This window comes from Chelmon rostratus, chromosome 12 (assembly GCF_017976325.1).
Source record: "Chelmon rostratus isolate fCheRos1 chromosome 12, fCheRos1.pri, whole genome shotgun sequence".
NCBI lineage: Eukaryota > Metazoa > Chordata > Actinopteri > Chaetodontiformes > Chaetodontidae > Chelmon > Chelmon rostratus.
In genome coordinates this window covers 18,991,099-19,010,371 of record NC_055669.1, presented here as the reverse complement: position 1 = coordinate 19,010,371, position 19,273 = coordinate 18,991,099, and the positions used below count along the sequence as shown (strand labels likewise).

At 40.7% G+C, this 19,273-nt stretch overlaps 1 protein-coding gene across 1 annotated transcript; it reads left to right on the top strand.

Moving 5' to 3' along the window:
• The first annotated feature begins 277 nt into the window (after window positions 1-277).
• Window positions 278-19,006, top strand: arhgef18a (rho/rac guanine nucleotide exchange factor (GEF) 18a). The gene is made up of 21 exons (XM_041949961.1): window positions 278-550; window positions 4,883-4,949; window positions 5,891-6,022; window positions 6,411-6,517; window positions 7,289-7,429; window positions 8,016-8,266; window positions 10,480-10,605; window positions 10,902-11,019; window positions 11,183-11,434; window positions 12,415-12,491; window positions 12,616-12,797; window positions 13,113-13,168; window positions 14,347-14,526; window positions 14,809-14,952; window positions 15,566-15,681; window positions 15,776-15,826; window positions 15,933-15,980; window positions 16,198-16,683; window positions 16,891-17,203; window positions 17,543-17,647; window positions 17,996-19,006. Exons 3-21 carry the CDS (start codon window positions 5,955-5,957, stop codon window positions 18,148-18,150), a joined length of 2,976 nt encoding a protein of 991 aa, XP_041805895.1. The 5' UTR covers window positions 278-550; window positions 4,883-4,949; window positions 5,891-5,954; the 3' UTR covers window positions 18,151-19,006.
• Window positions 19,007-19,273: the final 267 nt, after the last annotated feature.

The following is a 19,273-nucleotide window of genomic DNA, read 5'->3' as shown; positions in this document are numbered from 1 at the left end:
TGACCACTTACCTGAGCTACCTGCATTTCCTGGAATTGCCTACAGAAAGATAAGGCTGCTAATTTTTGCCAAAATAAAAAGCACCTGAACTGGTTTTCCACCTTGCTGGATCGGTGGCTCTCTTAGAGGGAAAGTCGCCTCCAAGATCAATCTGATCATTTACATCAATGTCAAATAGTGTGAGCATACAGGAGAACAGGCAGGGCCACGCGGGTGGAGACGTGAACGCCTCATGTTAGCATGAACGTGAAGCGGAGCGGCAGCCGTCAATCTGCTGAACGAGCTCGCGGAATGTGAACCAGCTTCCCACAATGCTTAGAAGGGGAAGGAGGGCTCACTCAGAGGAGGCTGGGATTTCTCTTTAAACAACCCCTCCATTTCTGCTTATTTATATCTTATTCGTGCACTTGTTCCTCCTGAGGCATACTCACTGCCTCTTATTTTTAGTGGAAGTTGTTGAGAGAGATTATCTTCCCTCTCTCGCTTCAGCCTGGAAATTAGCAGGTGTCTGTTGCTGTAGGTGCGCACCCCTGCTTTATTTCAACACCAGGTAAGATGAAACTTGTTGGGCTGTTTAATTGTTCTTGTTAGTGGATAAACTGGGCGTCCGCGCCAAACAAGTTGCTAAACGTCCATTTGTTGACGTTAATAATTGGAGCATATTGTACGTAACGTTACTGGGTTAACGTTAGCGAGCGAAACTAGCTAGCAGTTAACGCGAACTAACTTTATAAAACATACGTCACGATCATGAAAACAGCAGTTGCTTCCACAGCGGTGACCTCTTGCTTATTTTTTAACTCGATATGACCCGGGAAACACGAATTTCGTCTTTTACATGTCAGTTTTGACTTTGAATAGTTGAGGCAATATATATAATGCCAGTGTCCTGCAATTTGACGTTACTGTCGCTGCCAGTGTGGTCGCTATTAGCTTAAGTAAGTTAGCGTATCAATGAGCGTACATCTCCAAATGCTAACCAGAAGCACCAACATTGGGATAAGTTGCATGTTAAGTCAGTTATTCTGCTGCCACTCCTGTCTCGACTCTTTGACATTTCACCTGCTTGTTTTAACTAGCTGAAACCCTGATACACCTGTTTCTGTTGATTAAATCCGCCGCTTTTTCAGTGGGTAAAGCGACTCTATGAATCCAGGTCAGTTTCTCTCAACTAGCACCTTGGCATTCCTCACATTCCCCTTCTGCTCGACAACACAACGATAATGTCGGTAGACCCACTTTCTGTCTTTTAATTAACGGCTTGCAAAACTTGGCCAAATGAGAGATTATGGCATGAACCCTCATATTTCATAAAATCCTTTCATTTGGATTTGAAAACCAACCGTAAAGTACAAGGTTTGACCAAATACAGCGCTGTGATAACTGAATGTTTACAGTACAGCACATTAAAATTAATCCCCCTGCTAACCACAGGATTCAACCTTGGATCCTGACCTCTTAAACATGAAAACCTCTGTTCTAAAATGTAATCTAATACATTGACATGCATATCATATTGTATATTGAAGTTCTTTTGGGTAACTGATACCATACCTGGGGTTTTTGCATTTTTAACAGCCCATTTTACCTTTAGTCAACATATACTGTAAAGCACAACTAACCATTTTGCAAACCATTCTGTTGTACTTTAAAAACTGTTTATTTGCTGTTCCATGCAGCCATCAGTTTACTTTTTTTTTTCAGACAACATGACAGCAGACTCAACAAGTTTCTTGACATCACAGCAAACATCCTGTCTGTATGTTCTTGTGGCAAAACTATATTAGGAGGTATTGCAGTGCAGACTGGTCAAATGAATCTGTGCTTAAATGGCATTATCATTCAATGACGATGCAAGACAAAGAAAAAATAATGCAGGCTCAGGATGACCCTTTAATTCAGTCTCCTAAATAATGTTCATACTGTACAGGAATTAATTAAAGCAATCGATGCCTGACACAGTCAGAAACATTCAATAACAAACAAAACAAATTTAGCCTTTAACTGAGTGGGTGACCAGGGTCCTAAATGCGGGATAAAGGCCCAGTCGTTAAAGAGAATACAGCTTCTTGCCAGTCTCATATATTCATAGTTAGGAAGTGCTGTAGGTTACCCAAGGCTCAAACTGCATTGCATGCACACACGTCACTTTTTCTTCAGACTCAGGTCATGGATTCATCTATATGTACTGACAGAAACACATTGGCATGTGTTAACAGCACACTACACTAAAGGTGTGCACAGCCAGTATCTGGAGGTTAATGAGTAAACTGTCAAGGCTGGATGATGTGAAGGTAACATGGAAAGTGCAAAGCAAAACCTGTTGCTGTGAGGAAGGAGCAGTTTCAGTCGTCTGGTGTTCCTGTTTTTGACAAATTATACCTGTGTGATAATGCGAAACAAATACAGCCTCCAAGGTTTATTAGGAACACGAGCAACACGGATCACTGGTTTCTTTGTATCAGTCAGCTTTTATGTCCTCCCCAGGCTAATGGGTATAGTTTCACAGCTGTTAACCGCCAATGGCCTGGTTTCACTGGTCTTGTGACAGAACATCAGCACCTCTCACTTGTTTTAATAGTCTTGTTGTGGTGTTGAGGTGATCAGGACCTAGTGTCTGTCTAAGAGACACTGCTTTCCACAAACACAGCGTTTAGCTGTTTTTCCCCAGTCTTTCCTTCCTCTGCAGGATACTTGGCAGACTTGCTGGTCTTGTTTTGTCTCTTGTATTTCATGCTCCTCTGTTCCCGCCCAGCGTGGGCGAATCGTTTGAGGTGTGGCTGCCACTCACAACAAGGGGCTGAACCATACAACCACAGTATAGCTAATGACATACCATGAGGCTTAGAAACAGGTCTTTAAAGAAAGTAATATGATACAAGTGCCTGGGAAAAAGTGCTTGACCTTAACAATCATGTACATAAGGGGTACTTATATATGGTTGGTTCAGTCCAAAGCATGGAGTTTCTACTATTTTACCATAGAAAAAAGTAATAAAATATCATGTGATTTTTTTTGGCAAAGTATTGTAATACAAATTATTACAATTTGTACAATATTATTCAGGACACAACAAAAAAATGGATGAATAGCAGGTAGAGCAGAACAATCTAAGCAGTAATGAGATTTGTGACTGGGCTAGGATTTTTTTCTTTACAAATAACTGATTCTGTAAATGCAAAATTGACATACTTCCTCACGCTAGTGAAGGAGGAATCCGCAAATGTCTGGTGTGTGGATGGCACTGTCTGTCTATCTTTTGGCTGGTCTACCTGTTGATTGTTCCAGTGCTTTAGTTCACACTGAAATATCTTAACAACTATTAGATGGACTGCCATTAACTTCTGTGGTCCCCAGAGGACAAATCCTAATGACTTTGGTGGCTTTTCCTCTAGTGGCACGATTTTTTTTGTAACTGTGGTGATCCCTTAACTTTTCACCTAGTGTCATTACCTGGGTTTATGACCAAATACCTGTAGGGCTAATGACATTCCCATCAGCCTCAGCTGTACTTTGCTTTGAGTGCTAATTATGATTAGGTATGTCATTGTCATTGTGAGCATGTTGGCATGTTGGCATGTTGTCGTACACATCAAGCTCAAGTCACTACTGTCCTTAAGTCTTCTAGCATGGCTGTAGATAAATTGCTTGAACAATTAATCAATTATCACAATTCTGTTAATTGACTAAACAATTAATGGACTAATTCTTTTACAAGTAGTGGCACTAGATTTAAGGCCAGATGGTAGGGGAACAGTTGTGGATACTTCAGCTAAATATTTTAATAGCCTTTTGTAGTATTTAAGACGGCAGTACAGTAACTAACAAAATCGTTGAAATCAATCTACATCTGCTAAATGACATTAATAAAAAATGCGTCCTCCTGACCACATTATTTTTTCTGTTACTAGGACGTACTGTTTTTTTCAGCTTCCATATCACCTGTATTTAGAGAATAACTTCAAATCAATGGGATGTATTTTTAGAATGATGTCCACCTCTAGCAGTTTGGGAGACTTTAATTTCAGTGGGAGATAAAGTCCTCATGGCTGTGAGATGTTTTCAGCCTATCTAAGTAGCGTGCTGCAGACAGGTTATAGTGCTTGTGTTCTGCAGTGTGTGTCAGACAGGTGTCACAGAGGTTAGCGGGAGAGCTCCTGTGTGACTTTGTGTCACAACTCCTTTAGTCAAACAGTAATGTGTATGTTTTAGGTGTGGTTGAACAACTGTTCCATTTCCTTTAAACCTCTATTTAAATGTATTTGCTCTGATGCAGTGCAGTTCGTAGTTGTCGCTGCTTCTCATGTTTATGCCTTTTTTTCCTTCTTTTTTCAACATTTATTTTATGCCTTGTTCAAGTTTATTTGTTAAGCATGGTTTATGTTACCACCTCCACGAGAGAGCTATTTTCCTTCTGTTTGATTTGCCACAAGCGTTGCTAGTGCTGCCTTTGAATCAGGTGGAGGCCTTTGCACACAACGGTGGATCAGACTCATTGTCCCTCAAGGGCCCATTAGCATGTGCACACATACAGTACAGATACTCATGGCGTGCATTTACATGAGCAAGTATTCCAGTTTTAATCAGGTTTTTGAAGTATCTCATGTTTTGTGTTTACGCGCACAATCGCCATATCCCAAATATGACCAAAACTGCATTCAGCCTCATAACCTGAACACTCTTGTCCATGTAAAGACACTCATAGACCCAGTCTGTGTGGTCACTGAGGGCCACTGCTCTAAAACTGGGACAGACTCTGCTTTCTGTCAGGGTTTGGACCATATTCAATCAATACGTGACCAAAGAGCTTTTATCTGCATTTTCCTCTTTTTGTTTATTCACAGGTTTAACCAGATTTTCCCCTTGTATGTTTTTTTTCCAGTGTCATAACAAGGAAACTGTGGAAGACACAACACAGAACACAATAAACAGAAGTATATATGAACAAGGTGAGTCATTCTTGGACACAGACAGAAAGAAGATTGGCTTTTAAATCATTTAAGAACAGAAATGCAGGACACTTCAAACTTAAAAGCTGCATTTGAAAGGATGTGTCAGTCACAGGATTATTATGGCATCTATCAACATTTTCACTGCGTCAGTCTGCAGAGATGTGTGTCACAGAGTAACAACGAAAGTATTTGTGCATGTGCAGTATCTGTGTCAGTGTAAAAACATCATGTCATTTGCAGCTGCTGTTACTGTAATGCAGCTGTGTTCTCTGCCACCATTTTTTAAAAATCTTTCCCTGCGAGCAGGTCTGACTTGAGCTTTGCTGTCATAGTTTGTCAAACCAGTTTCTCTCTGCACGGCTAGATTAGTTTTGCAAGAGCCTGTTGTTTGTGAGTCAGGAAAGTGCTCTCAGAAACAAAACAATGTGTTATTTGCATTTCCTGTTGAATAGTAAACTCTTCATCATCGAAATCGTCATTGCTTTTAACATGGCCCTGGGTGGTTTTGTATTGTGGTGATGTGATCATATTGTGTTTCATACAAAAGACAATTGTACATTAAAGGGAAATGAAGTTATTGTAAATATGCATTACAATATCCTTGCATTAGAGTGACAGCTGATTTTTTAAAGCATTCATTTGAAAATTGGATGTGTGATTTTACCTTTGCCATTTTGTGATATATATTAGTCTCAGAAGTTGTAATGTAATGTACTTAAAAACGGTCGCATGCTCTGAGAGGGATTTATTTTGTTTTCATGATGTAAACCTGACACAGTTGTAAAAGTGGGCACTTCTTCCTCAATGTGTTTTTCCCCCAGAACAACTTTGCTGCACATTTACAGTCATGGTGTCCACATTTTTAAACATTCCTCAGCACTTGTCTTCTCCAAACCTCTCTCACACAACATTTCTCTGTTTGTTGCTCTCTCTCTCAGCTCTGGGCAGAGAGCTTCTCCTCCGGCCTCCTATGGCCTCCCTGCCTGCTTCCTCAGTCCAGGCATGACTGTCACCCCTAAAACACACAGTGCTCAATCTGGTTCCTCCTCTTACAGCGACACAAGTCCCAGGTTGGTGCACATTTATTTAAGTATTCATTTCCATCCTGTACCTTTGTGTCTTACATTCACAGTGCAACAGGCAGTACTAAATAAACTTTCCTCATATGTGAGAGACTGTTTTCCAGTCAAGAGTTTGACACATGTTAATTGTCAGCCTGATAGAGATGTGTGGTGCAAAACCTGATTCAGAGTCATGTCATGTCTGTTTTGTTGTTCCTGCCAACATTTCTCCTTTTGAAAGGTGTAGCGCTTGGCACAGGATAGGTAAAGTCAGCCGTCCAAACAACAGCACTGGAGGCTTACAAGCACCAGTGTATGTGTTTTCTCTTTGTTTTTCATGTTTGTGCACTGACATCACTCTTACCTGTTGAAATTTATCTCCTCACATACCAACTAGATCCGGTCCGGTGCAAATGGATGAGATCGAAGGCCTGCGTTTGAAGCTCTCCTCTGAGGACGCCGTGTCACTCGCTTCCTCTTTGCCTGAGGCCATCAACATAGAAGGTCAGCTGGTCACTATGAGCTGGATAAGAAGCTGCTGAAAGCTCCCTCTACCTTTGTCACAACAGCATGGTGTAACTTAAATGTGGAACAGAGCTTATGCAACTTTTATGTAATTTGAATGGCTGAGTCTTTACTATTTTTGTGAAGTTTAAACCGCTGCTATGAAATATGTGACATTGTACAAACGTCATTGACTTTGATCCTATGCACCTGTCAATAAGACCTTTTGTAATCGGCCTGCTGAATGAATGAGTTTGACCTGGTGATAGGAATTTGACAAATGCCATTTTGGACAGGGAATTCAGAATACAACTGACAAAGATTTGATAAATGATTAAATAGTAAATATTGTCATTGAAGATATTTAAGATGTAGAAAATTCAGCAACAGAAGGATAGAAATCATGCTGTTTATTTCATCATTTTTTAGCAATAATGGATGGACAGAAGGTTTGTTCGTGCATAATGTGGAATGAAGCAGTGGCATTATTGTTTAACATTGTATAACATTTTTATATATCCACCTTTATAAGCAGCTAGAATAGTCAGTTTTTCTTTAAATAGATTTTCTTATTGTTGACTCCCTCTATTAACATTATTCTATTAGCGCCGTGTAAAGCATTTTTGCCACAAAAGTAAGACATTTGAAGATGATTAAAAATAACCTGTACATGACCAGTAATGAATCACTGAGATGCATCCATCTGACCACAAAGCACAAGCCTTGTTTGTGTGATACAAGTCCCAGTATGACTTTCTGTGTGTCATCCAGATTATCATTATGCTGTACTGCGAGGCGAGCTCGAGTCCAACGCCCAGAACCTGGAGGCGGAGTCATGGAGCATGGCTGTGGACCAGAACTACCTGAAGGCCCTGAACAAAGAGGCTGTTAAAAAACAGGACATCATTTATGGTAAGCTTGACCAACTAGGTCTGTAAATGGATAATCTTTAAAAATGAACCATCCAAATTCCAAAAACATAATTGTATTTTCAGCGGTCATATATAATCTTTTAAAGTATGTGTGTATATTCAGACAGAAGTTTCCCATGCCAATCACCTGTTTAGAAGACAAGTCTTTGATCACTAATGGCAGAGAACATGGTAATTGCAGTGTTGAGGCAGCAATGAGTGTCTGTAATTATGATGATGGTGATGACTGATGTTTTCTTTAATTCAGTCATCATTTGATGGTAAACACGTCTACTATGATAATGATGACTGTAACGCTAAAATACATTTTTACAGCTTTGACCTGGTGGACTGCTTTTGTTACTTGCATGACTTTGTTTGCCTTCACACGTACAGCAGCAGTTCTTTTTGTGTTGTCAGTGAAGCAGCTTCACTGACCCAATTTAGAGCTAAATGCCTTGCTCAAGAGATCGCCTCTGATAGCTGTTGAGCAAGTATACAGATGTTACTGTCATTGTTTCAAACACGCAACCTGGACCTCTTTCTGAAATTTTAATCGAGAGATCCCTCTTCTATCAATTTCCTAGAGTTGATCCAGACGGAGATGCACCATGTACGCACCTTAAAAATCCTTCTCCATGTCTACATGCACGAGTTGGGGCAGTCTTTGCTGATAGAGGAGTCCAGACTGGAACGGCTCTTCTTTGGTGTGGAATCCCTGCTCAACCTCCACCAGCACTTCCTTAACTGCCTCAAAGTGCGCCAAACTGAAAGCCAGGAGGAAGGAAGCCCAAACAACTACCAGATCACACAACTGGGGGATATTCTCATCTCTCAGGTAGGACAGATTAATTTAAAGCCATAGCAGGCTAGATTCTTGTGTAAATCATTGTCAATCTAAGTGATCTTTTTAAATCAATGGGTTCCAGCAGGGAGGAGCAGGGTCCAAAATTTTAACATTCGGGTCTATCTGGCAATGGCCTGTAAACTGAAAAAAATTACTGGCCAAAATGTTGTTTAACCAGCCGCAAACTGCAACTCCACAAATGTGAGGATTTGTCACTTTTCATTTTAATTACTCTTCTTCTGCATTGATTGCTTTCACTTTTAATACTTTAAGTACATTTACCTGATAATATGTATTAAGTTTTACATAAATAGCATTTTTAATGTAGGACTTTAACTTGTAAAAGAGGTTTTCTACAGTGTTGTATCGTTACTTGCACTTAAGTAAAGGATCTGAGTAGTTCCTCCACTACTGCTAACAAAACAAACACTTTTCTAATTGGATATATTTACTTTACCTTTCCTTTTAACAAGTCAGGTTAGCATACCCACAGCCTAACTGCACCTATGTGTTACCAGTCAAGGCTTCCCCTAAGTAAGGTGGCCTTGTGGGTAAATTGGATGTGACATAGACTAAAGAGTTTGTTGTGATAAGTGAGTCTCACCTGGTCTGTGAGAGTACCAGCACTTTGCCTAGAAAAGTGTGTGCTGGTAAGTTACTTTAATCAACTGTAATGTGGCTAAATAAGCATGTAATAATAGCTACTGAGAGGCTGTGTATTGTTTTCACTGTCACAAAAGACAAATTAAAAGTCCCTGTTCACACAGTGTTATTGCAGTGTCTTCCTGCATTCTTCACAGCAGAGTTGTGTGAAATAGCGAGGTTCCACTAAAAAATAGCCAATTATTGAGGGTCATATGTTGTCCCGAGTTGATGTTAAACAAAACGTGCAAAGCCACTTTGATTTAATTCACTGACATCACGATAAGGAGGACAATTAGGGTCACATAAAAAAACACAGCGATGTAAACCTGGCACTACACTGCCACTACTACACTACTTGGTGAGTGTTAATTTTGGTCCCTGGACCCTTTTGGACCCTGGACCCTTTTGGACCCTATTTATTCACCTTCAAGTCAAAATGCCAGTATAGTTTGTATGTCAACATAACACAGTGAGGTAGAGGCTTTTCCATGCATGTCTTCAAAACAGCTGATGGGATATGGAAGCTGTCCTTTGAAGTTCCAGAAAGGTTGAAAAGGATCACAAATGTACCGTAAACAGACTGTTCAACATTATCCAAATGTTCTTAAGAATAATGATTATTTTAGTACCGAATACACTGTATTTCCATGTTTTTCTATTGCACATTTGAACTAAAACTGTTGCTTTCAAAAGCATGCTATGTTTACATTTCTACACAGACCTCTACAACAAACAGTCTGACATGGAGCATTGTTAGCTGTCTTAACCAGTAATTCATCTTTCAAAAGTGGGATTAAGTCACAACCTTTTTATATTTTGATGACCTTTTTTACAGTTTGAAAATAAGATGCACATGAGTTGCGACCATTGATCCCAGGTGCTTTGTGCATGTTGTCATGCCCAGCAGCACTGACATTGTTATTGGCTTTATTTAGGAGTAAGTAATTGTGTTTATACTGCACCCATGTTGTTCCTGCTTAGCTGCACCTCGCTCTTTAGTATGTTCAGCCACCTCTCTTCACCATTGTCATTCTCTCTGCATGTGCCAAGTGAGTGTACAGACGCCCATAGGAATGATTGGTATGTCTGAAACACGCTGTAAGGAACTGCGTTTGCTCCATGAGCTCAGGAATGATGCTGGCTCCCTGGGATCGAATTCCTGGAGAGCATTTTCATTTTTATGGTCAATCATTTTCCTGATTGAGGAATAACAGAAGCACAGATGCGCCAGAGCTTTCGGTTCTCAATTATTTCCTTGTAGCGCTCCAAGCGAAAAGAGTTTTTGCCATCCATTAATATCCGATGGTTGCAAAATGGTTGCAAAAACTGCAACCCACACACAGGCAGCATCTTGATGTGTGTCACTGAAGCAGTTTAGTGCATATGCTCTCCAATTTGGCATTTCTTTTACTACCATACTGTTTCTTGTGTCTGTATGACATGTCCAGTTTGTGTGACTTGGCTGTCATATGATGCAATGCTTCCTGATGATTTAAGTCATATGTTGTCAGTAACTTACATGCAACTATGTAAAATCATGTTTGTACCTTTCATGTTAGTTTTCAGGTGCACTGGGAGAAGGAATGGTGGAGTGTTACAGTGTCTTCTGCAGTCATCAAAATGAAGCCATCGGCTTCTACAAAGAGCAGCTACAGAACAACAAGAAACTGCTGCTGCTCATTAGGGTAAGCACTCTACAGCCATTGGTCAGTTTATGTACATGGATGTGATTTTCTTCTTGACACAGTGAGGCTTGTGGTTGTATTTTGTGACAGAGAAAATGCACTGGAAATAGAAAAACTAGAAGCTGAAGTGAATTAGGTACATGCCTGGAGTACCAGTGACGGTATCTAAGAGACGGGGCTTTTCACAAACGACTGTGATGACATTTCTACAAACAGTGATGACACTAAGAAAAAGAAAGAGAGAATGGCAGGAATGATGCAAGTCTTGAAAAACAAAACCTTTCTTTTTATAACAGAAAATAGGTCAGCTGGCCATAGTGCGAAGGTTAGGAATCCCTGAGTGTTTTCTGTTGGTGACTCAACGCATCACAAAATATCCCACCCTGGTGGAGCGACTCATACAGAACACTGAAGGTAAAATCTCATCACTTACCCACATCTCAAACTGCAATACTAAAATCCAATTGGCTACCTTGTTCGTTAACACAAATAAGGGCTGGAACGGTCCCATATATGAAATGTTTTTAAATATATAAGTAAAGACAAGGTCGATTAATATATATTATGCTCCTTTCAGCTGACACAGATGAGTACGCATCTCTGGTACAGGGCTTGGCGCTGATCAAAGACGCCATCTCTCAGGTGAACGATAATGTCAGTGAATACGAGAAAGCTGCTCGTCTGAGAGAGATCGGCCTGCGTCTGGAGCCGAAATCTCAGAGCCGACTGAAGGAGGGTCAGCTGTTCCGCAGGGAGGATCTGATCCAGGGAAACAGGACGCTGCTGCATGAAGGCGCCGTCACCTGGAAGTCCTCTGGTAGACAAAAAGGTTTGTAATGAGTTTATTGACACTGTGGCTGCTTTTTTGTGGCTTAGTCAGTGACCATTGCTCACATGTGTGTATGTAAAACATTTCTCTGGATGTTCTTAATGTAAGCAGTTGTCATCAATGAAAGTTAAAAATGAAGTGAGACTAATGGCCTGATGATCAGTATTGTTTTGTTTCTTTTTCCCGACACTGCAGAGAATCTGGCGTCAGACTCCCTGATAACATAGCTTATTCACAGCTTTTTCCTGATTTATTAAACCCTAAGAGATGATAATGAAGTGACAGTTTTATTACAGTGGTATTTATTACAGCTTAAGAAGGCGGCAAAAAGACATGCAGTTAATAACTCTGCATATTAACATCGGCATGGAAAAAAGCACAAGCTGTTTTTTTATGGGCCACAATGAGCCACTTCAGAGCAGCTTTATACATGTGGTGACTATGAGGTGATGACTCTAGTTTAATAGGAGCTTCGGGGCAAATTTGTTTTATTAAAGCCAATAGATTAAGAGAACTAGTATAGCAGCATATTTCTATGTCATTATGTCCAGGACACACTGCCAACCTCTATCTGTGACAACTGCCTCACTGAACTGCTGTACACATGCATGTGGTGTTCACACAGGTGTAGTGTTGCTGGTATGATGTCAACAGATATCAACAGATTATTTTCACGGCCTATTTTTGCTGTGAACTGGACACATCACATGTTAAAAAGCAGGCAACGCAGCTGAATCTCGAGAATAGTGCTGTTCACACAGACAGGCTGTGGCTTCTCTAACATGCTGACATGGGCCCCGAAATGAAGAGCAAGAGGTTCCGTAATGTACACCCACTACTGAGGTAGACAGCGTGTCCCGGATGTTAAACGTCAAATATTAACAGTCACACATAACGCAAGGTGCAGTAGAAATGTCTTGAGTCAAAAACATCAAGGACTTTGTTTGTTTTGATGCTGAGCAGCATTTGTCTTCCTGCAGACATCCACGCTGTGCTGCTGTCAGACGTGCTCCTCCTCTTACAAGAGAAAGATCAGAAGCTTGTGTTTGCTGCTGTGGTGAGTTCTGCAAAATTAATGCCGAATTTTAAATTATTCCATCAAGATATAATGTAATAATCCAGGACAGATCATGATAACAATGTGAATCATAACACCTGCTGTTTTATCGTGGCTCATGCAGGATAACAAACCACCCGTCATCCCCCTTCAAAGGCTGATAGTTAGGGAAGTGGCTCATGAGGACAAAGCCATGTTCCTTATCTGTGCATGCACCACCAGCATGCCAGAGATGTACGAGATCCACACAGGCTCCAGAGAGGAACGCATCACATGGACGGCACTGATTCGGGAGGCTGTGAACCGGTAAACTGAGGACTTCTAGGAAGAGACAAAAATTTGTTTTAATGGGAAATGTTAGAACAGGTGCTACAGCCTTTGTTAATAGCATTGATGATATGACTTAAATAAGAGCATCATTATTGACTTCTGTGTTAGGGCAATACATCCTCACCAGAATACACCAGTTATATTATGATGTATCTTTTGTGCGACGCTGACCTTTAAGATGGATGGAAAACTGTTTTTTAAATAAGTAAATTACTAATAATTTTACATACATACATAGTAGTACATAAATATGACATTGACAGTACTGAGTAAGATGTCTGTGTGATTCAGGTATCCAGAAGAGGAGCTGTACCGCGAACTGACTGCTAAACTGCAACAGTATCAAGGTAAGACAGCCAAGATGATCGATTACTTATTACGTCCCACAGAACAGTGTACAAAGCTAATCAGAGGGTCAGATCTATTATTATTCAACAGAAGTGGTGAAAAACGAATGCAGTACAGGTGGACTATGCACTTGATCTGCTGTTAACCAGGCATATAATTTATCAAGTCACAGAGTAGCCGACACACCTGCACTGCAACACACTGGAACAAACTGACCCAATATTTTTTATACAAAGGAATAACTTAATGCATTACATTTGCCACATTTACAAGAGGGGACAAATGGATTTTTTTTTTTTTTTTTTTTTTTTTTTTTTAAGGGGAGTATGGGGCTGATTTGCCACCACATCAGATTACTCACTCACAGGTTTTGCTCTGGAGGAGAGAGATTCGATCGTAATAAACACAAACGTATACAAAATACCAGGTGCAAACACAAAGGCAAGATCAGATGTTTATTATCCAGATTCTATTTTTATACCAGGTGTAAATGGGGTGATAGTCAACAAAAGAATTGCCCATGTGGTGCATAAATGTTCTATCCTGATGTGCTTCGCCAACAGCTTACTAGTAGAGCACCTGTTGTTCTGCAAAAATCGAATGCTAGCCAGTTTCATTGGAGCCAAACTTAAAGGCCTTACAGGTGCAATGAAACAACCTTCTAAGGTTAAGATTACTTTATTATCAGTGTACAGAAGGAAATTCAATTGAGTCATTTTCTACATCCCCCCAGTTGCATATGCATATAGTCTACCCACACATATGCATTTCATCAGAGGTGAAATGCATATGTGTGGTTGCAGCCACCCAACCTATTGTAATTTATGTACAATATGAATGGCAGTGGGTAGAGGTTTTTGGTCTGAGGTATTTTTCATATGGAATTGGTTAGATTTTCATAAAGGAAAAGAAAATTGTTCCACCTGATGAAGTCCATGAAGGTTGAAATGTTTTGTTGTTCAGTTGTTTTGCAGTGAGCCTGCAAATTTCATTGTCTGTACGATGTCTTGTTTTTCTTTTGATTTTGATGTTGAAAATATGGAAATATATTGCCATTAATATTTTCCTTGGTTATGTGCACTACATCAAGCAAGAATCACTGGATGGCAGCCATGCTCAGTCAACTTACCTCTGCATTATCCGACAAACATTGTTATTTGATGCTTTTTCTCTTAAGATGTTCTAAAGATGAGGGATGACCTTATAATGCAAAATCTGACCGAGAAACAGCAGATCTTTGCTGCTCTCTATGAGACAGTGATGGAGCAGGAAACCCCCCACAAAGGGCTGCTGCTCCGAGGAGACGCTACTGACCTCCAGCAGGGGGAGACACTGCTCATAGGAGCCATCGATGAGGGTAAGAGCTGAGATATCAAGATCAGTTTTGAAGAGTCGGCCTCAGTTTTGTCAGTTAGTCTTGTTTGTCATGGGTGGAATGATGAAGCAGTATTCAGCATTTGCAGTTATTTCTATATTAGTTAGTTATGAAAACATTGTCATGAGTCCATGTTTGAATTCTGGATATATGCACTAAAGTAAATATACTCTGTTGTGTTTTCCCATACAGCCAAGTCATGACTTAGAGAACACTGATGGTGTCTTTTAGGGAGGAGATTAAGGATTTTTCTTTTCTCTGCAGTGGAGAACTTGCAGAACCTGCTCTTCTCAAGGTTAAGAGACCCAAGCCCTTTTAAGGATGGGAGCAAGATGCAGGGGCAGCTGCTCTGGAGGGCTGAAACCTTTGGAGTGGCTGATAGTAACCCTGCTGCAAGCACTGTGAAAAGTAAGCTGACTTAAAGCTAACTTGGTCCTCTTTTAATGAATGTTTCGTTATTGTCATTGAGCATGACATGTCAATGAAATTTGCATTGCAACCCCCATGTTAGAAACAAGATAATAAGAAAGATTCTAAAATAAAATTAAGATACTAGAATAAAATAAACCGACATGCATAAAAATATTCACAAATGCAATTCAGAATATGCCAGAAATGAAAATATACTAAGACAATAAAAATATACTAAACAATAAAATATACCAGTGAAATGTGCCAACAGAATAAAATATACCAGTGAAATGAACCGACAGCAGCTGAAATATACTAAAATGTATATAAACAGTAAACAATAAAATATACCAATGAAATGAAATGTGCCAATATACTAAAATGTATGTAAGTATTTGTTTTAAACATTAATTAAATCGTTTTTCCTCAAAGCAAGCCCAATGCTACTGTCAACTCCTTTTAAAAAAAACATTCTGATCCAAAGGACCAGGTAGTGACTGTGGCTCCAGCCCGCTGTTTGTACCTGTACACTAAATATATGCAGCTCTGCTCATATCGAATATGTGAAGGTGTTAATCGACTTTTGATGCGTATGATTTCATTTTCTCAGATGGCGAAGCAGCCACGAGGCCAGATGGCAGCGAGGGCAGCCTCGTCTACAGCAGTCACTCCACTTCTGACCCTCAGCTCCAGGAAACGTACCCCTCTGGGAGCCGAGAACAGTGTGTGAGTGAGACAGATGTAAAGGATCTAAACCTTACCTCCACACTGGTGGTCAAAATATGAAGCATTTACATTGTTTGTGACACTTTGTTTGAAGGCTGATGACGAGACAGACATTCCAGAGAGCCGTCATTTCCCTGAGGCAGAGGTAACCCTTTTGATACCTGTTTTGTTAATTATGTTCCTCTTTTTCCTTCTGTGTTAATTCAAGCAAAAATATTGATATCGGTTGCTGCAATTCCTTTTCTCTGTAGGTGTGTGACCGCGTGATACTGCTCGCACAGAGGCTATACAGTTTACAAGTAAGACATTGTAAATTGCTCTGAAGTCTATATTTTATTCAGATGCCATCTCATTTCCACAAGCGTCTTGCCAACGTTGCTTTTTGCTAAATTTGTGATTCTAAATGTGTGATTTGAGAGAAGAATGACTTCAGTTTTGTACCACAACAATAAACTGTGTGCTTGCCTATGGTAGATTTCACTGTCATGTGTTTATATTAAATTCTTCCCCCCGCAGGCCATCGTCGCCCAGCAGGACAGCCAGATTGAGCTGCAGCGCACTTTTCAGTCAAAGACCAAGCAGCCCGCTCGTCACTACAGCGGCATGCTGCTCGAGCAGGAGAAGCAGCGCAACTTGGAGAAGCACAAGGAGGAACTTGCTAACTTGCACAAGCTGCAGGCCCAGCATCGAGAGGAGCAGCAGCGCTGGGAGAAGGAGAGGGAGCGTCAGAGGATGCACATCGAGGCTCTGGAGGCTCAGCTGCAACAGAGGGAGGAGGACTGCCGGAAGTGGGAGGAGAAGCTCGGTGAGGAGAAGGCCGAGCTGGAGAAGCAGAAGGAAAGCTACCAGCAGGGCCTGGAGAGGCTGAGGGAATCCACCAAATCAGTTGACAAGGAGAAGGAGCGTCTTACTCAGGAGAAGGAGCGTCTCGAGCTGCTGCAGGAGAAAATAAAGAAGTGCATCCCAAACCAAGGACTGTCCAACTACGATGATCCTGCACAAGTAAGGAGTAGGAATAGGAAATGAATGATTACTGACATTGTGTATTCATGTCTGTATGGTTTCCAGGCTGACTGAAATTAGAATGTTGTAGTAAAATACAAGATCAGAAGAGTCAAAACCTGAGAGGGAGAAGTCAGAGGTGAGATCAGTTGATTTAACTCCCTGAAATTACAGTGTTTGAGTGAAGCATTTCCTCTCTCTCCCTAGTACTGGGGTCTCTCCAGTTATCAGTCGTTCAGGGGAAGCGTAGTGAACGGAAGTGGGAATCTGACCTTGCCTCCAAAGCTCCCTGCTGTGGAAAACTCCTTGGAAGTTCCTCCAAAGGTTCCACCACGCAAGGAGAGCATCAGCCCCCAGCCGGCCAAGCCCGAGCTGCCCATCCAACTGATCAGCACCACCAACCAGGTGCACAAGCCCGCCGCCGTGCAGCAGCAGATTCCCACCAAGCTGGCTGCTCTGTCCAAGGGAAAGGAGAAAGGCTTCAAGACGAAGGGGTCCCACCAGAGGACACACAGTGCAGGTCAGGATACAGGCCTGCTGGCTTAACCCTTGTTCTAAAACATAAAGAGATGATGCTGATGTTATGTTTTAAACCTTTGTGTAAAAACAAATGTTTTAAAACTGGAGCTCTAAATCATGCATGTACAATACAAGAGACAGCAGATGTTAATTGACTTTAGACAAAGAATTACTTGCAGACATTGACCAAAACTATCTCATTTGATTACATTTTGATTTGAAGCATTTAGTTTGTCTGCAGTGGGTCAGTTATTAGCACCACAGCCAGCAAAAGGCAAGCTCAGTCAACCTTAAAGATTTGATTAGTGTGTCAACCTCAGTCCTGTCTGTCTACATCCAGCATCTATAGATGTGAACCAGGTGCTGCCCATCCGAGTGACGGGGAAAGAAGGAGGCAGTCTAAGAGCCAAAAGGGACGCCAGTCCTCAAAGAATCTTCCAGTCAGGTACGGACAAAGAGAAATGGCTTCTTACTTTGTCATGAAGACATAAATCCACATTGGTTGGCATTTGCAGAGCTGGTTAGTGACTGAACAGCTCCCTCTTGTGGAGAATCTGCAACCTCCCGCACACAAGTAAAGAGGTTCCTGAGCACGGGCAAGTTTTACAAATTGGTTGCCAACCAAGAAACAGGAAAGTAATATTCTGAAATTTTGGTACGTAAGCTTGTTTCCCATAACTCTTGGATGAAAATCAGTTGCACATTGCAATACAGAAGTAGGAGGGGAGAATTATCTTACACTGTCAGGTATGACTGTCATTTTACAGGTACTTACCATAACTTCTCCAATCAGGTACCTTCAACCCACCAGCATCTGTCCGCGGTGTAAAGATGTCTCAGTCGTTCAGCACATACAACAAGGGCGGCAGAGAGGCTCCACCACCAGCGCCACCTCCTTTTCCCAAAGATGTTCTCGAAAAGGGCAAAGAGAAGGTGATATTCCTTTAATCCTGAACTACAGACTGAGTTTGGATGAGGTCTTGTCTATCGTAAAGACTTGTGCACATGGAAAGACTGCTGGAGCTGTTAAAAGACATTGGACTTGACTTCATGACGTCCGTGTGTCCAATATGAGGAACATCGTGGAATTTTCTTTCTGAAAACAGCTTTTTGCCTTCAAATTAGCTGAACTTAAAATCAAGAAAGTATCTGTGGCACAGGTTGGTCAAAAAATATCAAAAGCTTTGCCCATTTGTACATTGTAGAAGATCATGATTTTAACGAAGATGATGCAAAAGACTTTGCCAAAGACTTCTTTGAGAAGTACTTTTTTAGCATTTTTATGTGAAATGAACATAGGCTGTCTTTAGCACTCGTGTCTTAACTCTCGAGCTTTGATTTTAATTTAATGAATATAATACGGTGTGAGGAAGCTATAGATTTACAAAGTTTACATCTGTTTAGATATGAGCTGCAAAGCGCAACATTTTTATTTCAGAAAGAATCAAATAACCTTACAATTTGTGCTGTGGCCCTGCTCCTCAGTATGCATCATAATCAAATCATAAATTGTGGGGTATTGGAAGAAACTGCATTGTGGTTGTAAATACTATCAGCTGTTTTGTGCACTTTCTGACTGGAGACAGTCCACGATATGAGCAGGGCTGTTTCAGACAGCTGCTTGGAAGCATTTATGAGAATGTAGCAGAACGATTGTCATTTACTGGTAAATAATCTGGCATAACGTAACATTTAGCATTGCACACAATGGCCGCCGTCACCTTTTTGGTTCCATGTAAATTGTCTGTAAATTGTCTTCCAAATCCCAACAATGGGTCATGGAATAAAAAGATGGTTGACTTGACATTGAGCATTTTGTGGACTGACTTCATGTGGATGAAAACCCAAAAATTGTTTTTAAAGACACGTTAAAACAATAAGTTAATTCAGGTCTTGGTTTTTGATTTCATGGCCTTGTGACTTGCTCCAATAATTTCCTTTAATCCAGTTTGACATCTAAATGCAGCACACGTGCTTTTACATTAAGAGCAAAACGAATTCTGTCTTAAAACAGAAAAAAAACAAAACAGTTTTTGTTGAAGTCTGATTCATCTGATGCTAATATGACAAA